At 58.2% G+C, this 8,586-nt stretch overlaps 2 protein-coding genes across 3 annotated transcripts; one reads left to right on the top strand and one right to left on the bottom strand.

The window, feature by feature from the left end:
• The first annotated feature begins 184 nt into the window (after positions 1-184).
• On the top strand, positions 185-2,024 carry LOC132085763 (uncharacterized). 2 transcript variants are annotated; one of them, XM_059491203.1, is made up of 2 exons: positions 185-307; positions 894-2,024. In XM_059491203.1, exon 2 carries the CDS (start codon positions 927-929, stop codon positions 1,563-1,565), a length of 639 nt encoding a protein of 212 aa, XP_059347186.1. In that variant the 5' UTR covers positions 185-307; positions 894-926; the 3' UTR covers positions 1,566-2,024. The 2 variants fall into 2 exon arrangements, with proteins under 2 accessions (XP_059347186.1, XP_059347187.1); XM_059491204.1 differs by having other exon boundaries at positions 251-307; positions 891-2,024.
• On the bottom strand, positions 1,998-8,241 carry CSAD (cysteine sulfinic acid decarboxylase). Its single transcript, XM_059491193.1, has 15 exons — positions 8,028-8,241; positions 7,479-7,942; positions 6,536-6,662; positions 5,801-5,891; positions 5,320-5,426; positions 5,102-5,217; positions 4,561-4,640; positions 4,430-4,484; positions 3,758-3,874; positions 3,621-3,685; positions 3,428-3,509; positions 3,144-3,343; positions 3,024-3,075; positions 2,424-2,513; positions 1,998-2,317 (listed from the first exon to the last, which is right to left on the bottom strand). The coding sequence occupies exons 2-15, from the start codon at positions 7,620-7,622 to the stop codon at positions 2,144-2,146; spliced, it is 1,500 nt and encodes a 499-aa protein (XP_059347176.1). The 5' UTR covers positions 7,623-7,942; positions 8,028-8,241; the 3' UTR covers positions 1,998-2,143.
• Positions 8,242-8,586: the final 345 nt, after the last annotated feature.

The raw sequence follows: 8,586 nt of genomic DNA, 5'->3' as shown, positions 1-8,586 counted from the left end.
AGTGACTGAAGCACTGGGGGGATGGAGGATTATTGAGAGATAACGGAAGCACTTGGGGCCCTCGGGGCTGGACACTGAGCCCAAAATTCACTCGCAGCACCCCTGAACCGCCCCGGAGCGCCCAAACGACGCTGCGGACTCCGCTCGGGACGGCCCCAGGCTGCCCCCGGGCAGGACGCGCCCCGGGCAGGACGCGCCCCGTCCGCTCAAAGCGGCCGCGCTGCGTTACCGCGGCAACTGCTGGCGGGACAGGAGGCCACGCTTCCGCTCCTCACATACGGAACAGCGGTGGCGGGAACAGAGCGCGGTGAGAGCGGGGCGGTGGCGGGAACAGAGCGCGGTGAGAGCGGGGCGGTGGCGGGAACAGAGCGCGGTGAGAGCGGGGCGGTGGCGGGAACAGAGCGCGGTGAGAGCGGGGCGGTGGCGGGGGGAGAACGAGAGGCTTGAGGGAGAGAACGGTGCGAATCCGGACTAGGGAAGTACCGAGGGCGCCGCGAGATCGTGGGGACCAGGAAGAAAGGGCACCTGGCACACGGCGGGGACATCGGGAGGAGCCAGGAAGGAGTGGGGCCATTGGGGTGACACTGGGGGTCCCAGCCCCAGGGCTGGGGGGCCACTGGGGGGAGACTCTGCGGCTCAGGCCCAGTGCAGGGTGGGGTGCTCTAGGGGGACGCTGGCAGCGTTCAGCCCCTAGCGTCCCCCTAGAGAGGACAACGGGGGCACCAGGAAAACCCTCGGGGCGGGCGGTGACCCATCTACCCCCAATTTATGGAGCACAGCGTGGCCCCTTTCCACCCACACCCCGAATTTTTTGGGCCCAGCGGTGCCCCCTTGGTCCGCCACTCTGTGGGCTGCGTGGTTCTTCCTCTAGCCCAGCCCTTGTGTCCCAGCAGTGACCCCATTTCCCCGTGGGATTTTCTGCCCCGATGGCGAGAGATGAGCGGGCAACGCTGCTGGAGGTGCACCAGGCGCTCTCGGAAGAACAATTCCAGAACCTGAAGTACCTTCTGGGAAGCAAAATTCCTGACGGGCTTGTGCTCCAGGCATCGCGCCCTGAGTTGTGCCTGATCCTCCTCCAGCGCTTCCCGGGGAATTCCCTGCGTGAGATCGCCAGGATCCTGCGGCAGATTGGCCGCTCCGACCTCATCCAGCGCTTCCAGCTGCCCCTGGAAGAGCAAATCCCGGAGGAAAACCCCAGGGAACCTAATAGGGACACCCCCAGCGGGACCAGGGATCCCACTTCAGGACAGCATCCTGGAGGGATTCCAGCTCCACCCGTGAATCCCCGACGCTTGACAGAGAAGGATTTGATGAGAGTTGCCAAAAGATTGGGAAAAGAGTGGCAGGAGGTGGGAATTCTGCATCTAGGGCTGGAGCAGAGCAGGCTGGACCAGATCCAGGAGGAAAATCCGAACAATTCCACTATGAGGAGTTTCGAGATGCTGCGGGATTGGCAGCGGCGTCAGCGAGAGGAAGCCACGGCGTCCCAGCTCCTAGCCTGCCTTGAGGATGCCCACCTTGATCCCGAAATCCTCAACTTCCTCCGGAGCCTCCAGGGGAATTGAGGGACCCCCAAACTCCCTTCCTGGGGGAGGGGAGTGTGATATCAAATTCATATAAAATTGAGACCATTAAATGCTCTTTTATTCCATGAGTGCTGAGTTTTAGGATCAAGTCCCAAGAACATCCATCTTTACTCCTGATTTAAAGATTCCAGAAGGAAGTCCAGGCTCTGCTCCACTTCCTCAGGGATGGACACAGCAGGTTTTGCAGTACTTTCCCAAGAGTTTTTTGCATGCTGACAGATCCTCTTCCCTACAAATTCCAGCCTCTGGAGCTTCAAGAAGCCATGGCAATGTCAGGAGAGTCACAAGGCTACTACATGCTGATCCCAGAATCCACAACCTCCTCTGGAGCTTCCAGGGGAATTATGGGACCCCCTACACCCCAAACCCTATTTTGAGGGTGGGGTTATATCAAATTATTATCAGATCAAGACCATTAAATGGAGTTTTATTCCATGAGTGTGGAGTTTTGGGGTCATTTCCAATTTGGGATGAGGGGAGGAAATCAAGGATCTGCTCCTCTACCTCAGGGATGGGGGGAAGGTTTTGGGGTCTTTCACTGGGGTTTTTGGGAGTGCTCACAGATCCCATCCCAATTCCTGTATCTCATCCAGGAAGAAGTCCAGGTCCTGGCGGGTGACAGCAGGATTGGTGATAATCTGCCGGAAGAAGTTGACGTGGGATCCTTGGGGTTGGTACCCCACCATCATGGAGCCCCTCCGGATCATCTTTTCCTTGATGGCTGGGGCCACCTAGGGGGAAACGCCATTTCAGGAGGATTTTGTTTTTCTTTTTGGGTGATTTCTGGGGATTTGGAATGCTGGTGGTGGTGGGGGGAATTTGGAATTCTGGGCTCACCTTTCCCAGTTTGTCCCAGAATTGCGGGCAGTTCTCCTGGCCCCGCAGGCTGGGTGGGATGAACCAGAAGCAGAGGTTGATAAATTCTGGCTGCAGGAAGAGGAAGCAGAAGGAGATCATGACCATTCACCCAATTCCCAGAATCTGATAGGGATTCACACTTCCAGGAATTCAGCCATGTGTATTTAATTGTCTGGGGTTGGAACCTGCAGGATTTAATCCTCCGGGATTTAAACCTCCAAAATGGAAACTTCCAGGATGATTAAACTCCAGGATTTCAACCTCTGGGATTTCAACCCCTGGGGTGATTTAAATCTGTGGAATTCCAAATTGCAGGATTTCAGATTCTGGGATTCAAACCTGTGGGATTTGTCCTCAGGGATTTAAACCTCCAAGACTTAAACTTCTGGGACAATTCAAACCTCTGAGATTTCAGCCTCTGGGATTGAAAACTCTGGAATTTAAACTTTGGGGATTCATAACTTTGGGATTAACCCCCAGGGAGTTAAACCTCCAGTATAATTTAAACCTGTGGCATTCCAACCTCCAGGACTCTTAGGTGTCCATGTCCCCCATTCTCCATTCCACCATCACCCTTACCTCCATCACCAGCTGGAATCCCTCCCTCCTCTTCACCTGCTCCAACAGATACCTGGGGACAGCAAAGGGGTGAAGCCAAGTTTGGGAGGGTGGAGGGTTCCCCCTGATCCTGGGGCTCACCGAGAGGCACCGAACGCCCGCTCCACACGCTGTGCCAGCCCCCGGGTCCCCACGGCTTTCCAGAGGATCCAGAGCTTGAGGCCGTCGGCGCGGCGGCCGCACTGGGGGCTCTTGTCCCCTGTGTCCAGGGACACGTCGTAGAACTTGTCCCGCTGGAACAGGTACGAGGCCCCCACGCCATGGCAGCGCTGCAGGAGCCCCTGGGATGGGCAGGGGGCACCAGAATTAATGAGGGGGCCCAGGAGGCATCCTAGGGGCACAAATTCAGGATGGGGGGCACCTACGGAGCTGTCACGGAGCAGGAATGCTGAGCACTGCAACCCCACCATCAACAGCTTGTGGGGGTTCCAGGTCACTGAGTCAGCTCTGGTGGGGGGGAACAGCAGAGTTTGGGGGGGCCCTCTGGGAAAAAAGGGTATCCCCAAAAGCTCAGAGGGCAGGTGGGAGTCTTTTGCGGGGGTAGGGGGAGGGACACACCTGTGGATGCCGGCAAGGAGATGACGGAGTTGGGGGGACAGGAGGGCGCTGCCCCCCCATGCTGCCTGCAGGAAAAGGGGGATCAGCACGCACAGGGGGACCCCCAAGCCCCCCCCAGCCAAGCACCCCGAACTCACATCCACATGCAGCCACAGCCCGTGGCGGGCACAGACGTCGGCGATGGCGTCCAGCGGGTCGAAGGCGCCCAGGACGGTGGTGCCACTCGTGGCACACACAAAGAGGGGCTCTGAGCCCTGGAGGGGATTAGGGAGGGGTCTGGGGGTATCGGAGGGTGCTGGGGGCATGGAAGGGGGTAGAGGGCAGGGGAGCACAGGGAGTCAAAGGTAGCCAAGATGGTGGCACAGAAAAAGAACGGGCTCTGAGCCCTGGGTGGGCATTTGGGGGGACTTGGAGGGGGCTCAGGAGGAAAGCTGTGGGGGGCTGGAGGATACAGGGGGACTTTGGGGGTGCAGGAAATGGGCTACAGAGGGATTTGGGGCAGACAGGCAACTGACTTTATGGGAGGGCAGGAGGTCTGGGGAGGACAGGGGACATTGGGTGCACTGAAGAATTGAAGAGACAGTGGGGGGACATTGGAAGACATTCAGGGTTTTTGGGGGGACATTGGGGGACATGGAGGGTGGTTTGTGGACATGGGAAGGGCTTTGGGAACATTGGAGAGGCTTTGGGGACTTAGAGGGGGACACACGGACTTTGAGGGAGCTTTGGGAACACTGGGAAGGCCGTTGGGAATACGGCGGAGCCATTGGGGAGTTTGAGGGCCTTTGAGGTGTGCAGCCTCTCCTGACCTCAGCTTTCACCCTCTGGATCTCCTTCTCCAGCTCTTCCGGGATCATCTTCCCCCTGAAGGGAAGGGATAGGGATGGATACCTGCAGGAATCCCCTGACCTGGGGTCCCTCGGGACCTCCCAGCACTCACCTCTCATCTGTCCGCACCAGGTGAACGTTGTCCGTGCCAATTCCCAGGAGAGCAGCTCCTTTTAGGATGGAGTAATGGCTCTGGGCAGGAAAACAGGACCGGGATTGGGAGGACCCCAGGATCAGATTCTGGGGTCACCTCAGGGACCAGACTTGTGGTAACCCCAGATTTTGGGTAATCTCAGGGACCAGACTTGGGGTGACCCCACAGGCCAGGTTTTGGGGTAGCCTCAGTGACACCAGGTTTTGGAGTGACCCCATGGATCAGGTTTAGGGCAACCTCCAAGGATCAGCTTTGAGGTGACACCAGGATCAGGTTTTGGGATGGCCCCAGGTGAGCCCCTGGATCATGTTTTGTGGGGGTCCAAGGGATGAGATTTGGAGTGACCCAGGGGATCAGGTTTGTGGTGACCACAGGGGGCCACTCCAGGAATCAGGTTTTGGGGTGACCCCAGGAATAGGGTTTGGAATGACCCAATGGATTAGAATTGGGATGACTCTGAGGATTAGGTTTTGGGGTGACCTCGATCCCCCAGTCCCACCTCCTGGGATGCAAACAGGCCCAGGCGAGGCAGGTCCCAGTTCCCTCTGCTGCGGCTCTCCGGGAAACGCCGGAATCGCGCCACGTTCATGGCCAACATGTTGGACATAGAGCCCCCTGCCCAGGACAGGGACCTCCGTTTCACCCCCAGGGCACCACGGACAGGCTGCCAGGGGCAGAGGGGGGACAGGGATACCCCTCGGGAAGGGTCCGGGATACCGGGAGCAAAGATGCCATCGCCGCTGCTCCACCCCACGAGCTCCCGGAGCTTGGCCAGGACCTGCTCCTCCATCAGCACCAGCACTGGGGCCACTTCGTATGTGTACCTGGAAGGGCCCAGCAGCAGTCGGGGGGGTTCCCCTCCCCCTGAAACCTCAGAACCCCAAACAACTTCCCCAGAGCCTCAGCACCCCAAAAAATCCCCCTCCCCGCAGAAGCCCCCCTCCATCAGCACCAACACTGGGCCTAGATCAGGGCAGTCAGCACAGGGTTTTGGCAGGTCCTTTCTCATTTGGGCTCCTCAACACCCCCAAAACCCTCCCTCCAACCTTGAGCAGCCCAAAATCCTCCCACCAGCACCTCCCCCTCCATCAGCAGCAGGGTCTCCTTGCAGGTGGATCTGGGGGAGGGGAGGGTCATGGCAGCTTTTTGAGGGGTCTCCCCACGCGCCAGTTCCCCTTTGGGTGTGTCGGGGGCTCACGGGCTCGTGTTGAGGGTCTCGGTGAGGAACCGGCCAGCCAGGGCGTGGTGGTCCAGCCCTGAGAAAAGCTGGTTAAAGAACCGGGGGTGACCTAGGGGAACACGTTGGGGACAGAGGTTGGTCAGGGGATGACAGGGGTGAGGGACAGAATGAGATATGGGAGGGGATAGGCGGCAATGGGGGGGAACATGAGTGAGTTTGGGATGGCACATGGAGGGTGGTACACGGGAAGATAAGGGAAGGACCTGGGAGGTTCAGAGGAGTCATGGCAGGGTCAGAAGGAGAGTGGGGAGACAGGAGGAGGACACGAAGGGCAGAATGAGGGGGTGTGAGGAAATCGGAAAATGGGTGGGCAAGGGGGATATAGGGGAATCACGTGAGACACAAGAGGGACATGGAGCATGGGGGGACAGGAAGGATTGGGGGTGGGTAGGCAGGGAACAGAAGGGGCTTGGAGGGAGTCAGGGGTACATGGGGAGGGTCAGGGAGTGGATGCAGGGGGAAATGGGGGCAGGGGGGCAGTCAAGCGAGACACAGAAGATCGGGGGGACATGGAGGGGAACATGGCAGGGGCCACAATGTTTGACACTGTCAGGCACCAGGGGCCACACTGGGAACCGCTGGGCCGGAGTGAGAGCGGCCGTGCCCAATGCAGTTTGTGCAGGGCTAAACTGGGAGGCACTGGGCCTGCCCTGGGGCTGAACTGGTGTGCACTGGTGTGTACTGGGAGCGCACCGGTGCGGACGCTGAAGCGCAGCACATCCCGGCAGCGCTGCAGGAGCCGCTCCTGCCCCTCCCCATCGCTCCGCAGCTCCAGATCCAGCAGGTCCCGCAGCTCCTGCGGCTCCTTCCAGTCACACACCTGGGAAAGCACTGGGAATGACTGGGAACGAGACTGGGAATGGGACTGGGAACCGCAGGGGGAATGGGCTGGGAATGATGTTGACAATGGGAATGGGACTGGAACCAGGAATCAGAATGGGAATGGGACTGGAACCAGGAACCAGAATGGGAATGGGACTGGCACCAGAACTGCAAACAGAATGGGGAATGGGAATGACAATGGGGCTGGAAGTGGGACTGCAAATAGGACTAGAAATGGAAACAAGATGGGGAACAAGACTGGAAATGAGAATGAGACTGCAACTGGGACTTACTCTCATTCCCAACCCCACTGCCACTCCCAGTCCTGTTCCGAGTATAAGATTGGGAAGGGGACTCAGAATGGGAACAGGACTGGAAACGCGACCGGGACTGAGAATGGGATTGGGAATGGGACTAGCTGTTGGAACAGGGCTGGGAGCGGGACTTGTATTAAGAACAGGATTGGGAATGGGAATGGAACTGGGTTTCAGATTGGGAATAGGACTGGGAAAGGAGCAATATTGTGACCCTCACCCCCTTCCATGTCTGCTTCCAGTCACATGCCTGGGAATGACTGGGAATAGGATTGGGAATGACTGGGAAGGAGAATGGGATAGGGACGGGGACAGGGAATGCCTGGGAACAGCACAAGCAATAGGGACAAATCGGGAACCCCATCCCCTGCCAGGGGGCTCCTTCCAGTCACCTACCTGTGGGGACAGGAATGGGATTGGGATTGAGAATGGTACTGGAAACAGGAATAGGATGCAATGGAACTGGGGACCCTCCCTCTCAAGTGCCCCAGTGTCCCAACCTTCTGTGTCACATCTGTGCTCTTCCGCACGCCCTCCTCCAGCAGGATCTGGAACACTTCCTGCAGGAATTCCTCCCCAGCGGCCGTGTCCAGGCCAGGACATTCCAATGGGATGCTGTCCCCAGCCCCAGAGGGCTCAGCCATGGCAGGAGAACACAGGGAGACCCCGAAGTGCAGCAGGAGGGACCCTGGAATTGGCAGCAGTCGGCAGGAGTGGGGGATCCCAGGATGAGCTCCTCCTGGAAGCAGATAACCTTGGGATAAAGCGATCCTGGGACAAGGATCTCCTGGGATAAGGTGGTCCCAGAACGAGGTGATTGTGGGATAAGGATCTCCTGGGGTAAGGTGATCCCAGGCTGAGCTTCCCCCTGTGATGAGGTGCTCCTGGAATAAGGCTCTCTCAGGGTGAAATTCTCCTGGGATACGGCGATTACAGAATTATGTTCTTCTGGAATGACGTAGTTCTGTAACAGGATGATCACAATATTAGGTGTTCCCAGGATGGGTTTCCCCTGGCATCAGGCTCTCTGGACTCACCTCTCCTCTCACCTCTGCCAGCTGCAATTTTCCAAGATCAGGTGCTGCCAGGAACAGGTTCTCCTGGGATTAGATGATCCTGGGACCAGGTGATCCTCGAATTAGGTGCTGCCAGGAGAAGCTTTTCCTGGCATCAGGCTCTCCTGGATCAGGCTTTCCCAGCTCCTCTCTCCTCCCTCCCCAGATGGAATTTTCCTCTGGTCACGTCGCCGGGGGCAAGGAGCAAAGTCCAGGACTCGGGAAGGAGCCCCGGAGGGTTCTGGGGACAGGGGGAAGGGTTAGGACTGTGCCCCCAGATCTGTGGGAAGAGTGGTGACCCCATGTGGCCTCCCACTCCCAGTGTCCCCACAACCCATTCCCAGTGTGGCCCCCACCCATTCCCAGGGTCCCCAAACTTATTCTCATTGTCCCCAGTGTATAGCCCACCTGTCCCTAGTGTCCCCCCATTACTTGCAGTGTGTTCCCCCACCAGTGTTTGGTGTCCCCACAACCATTCCCAGTGCCCTTCATTTCCCGTGTACCCAAAATCTCAGTGCTCCATTTCCAGTATCGCGCTCATTTCCCAGACGCC

Source organism: Ammospiza nelsoni, chromosome 32 (assembly GCF_027579445.1).
Source record: "Ammospiza nelsoni isolate bAmmNel1 chromosome 32, bAmmNel1.pri, whole genome shotgun sequence".
Taxonomy (NCBI): Eukaryota; Metazoa; Chordata; class Aves; order Passeriformes; family Passerellidae; genus Ammospiza; species Ammospiza nelsoni.
This window is presented reverse-complemented; position numbering and strand designations above follow the sequence as displayed.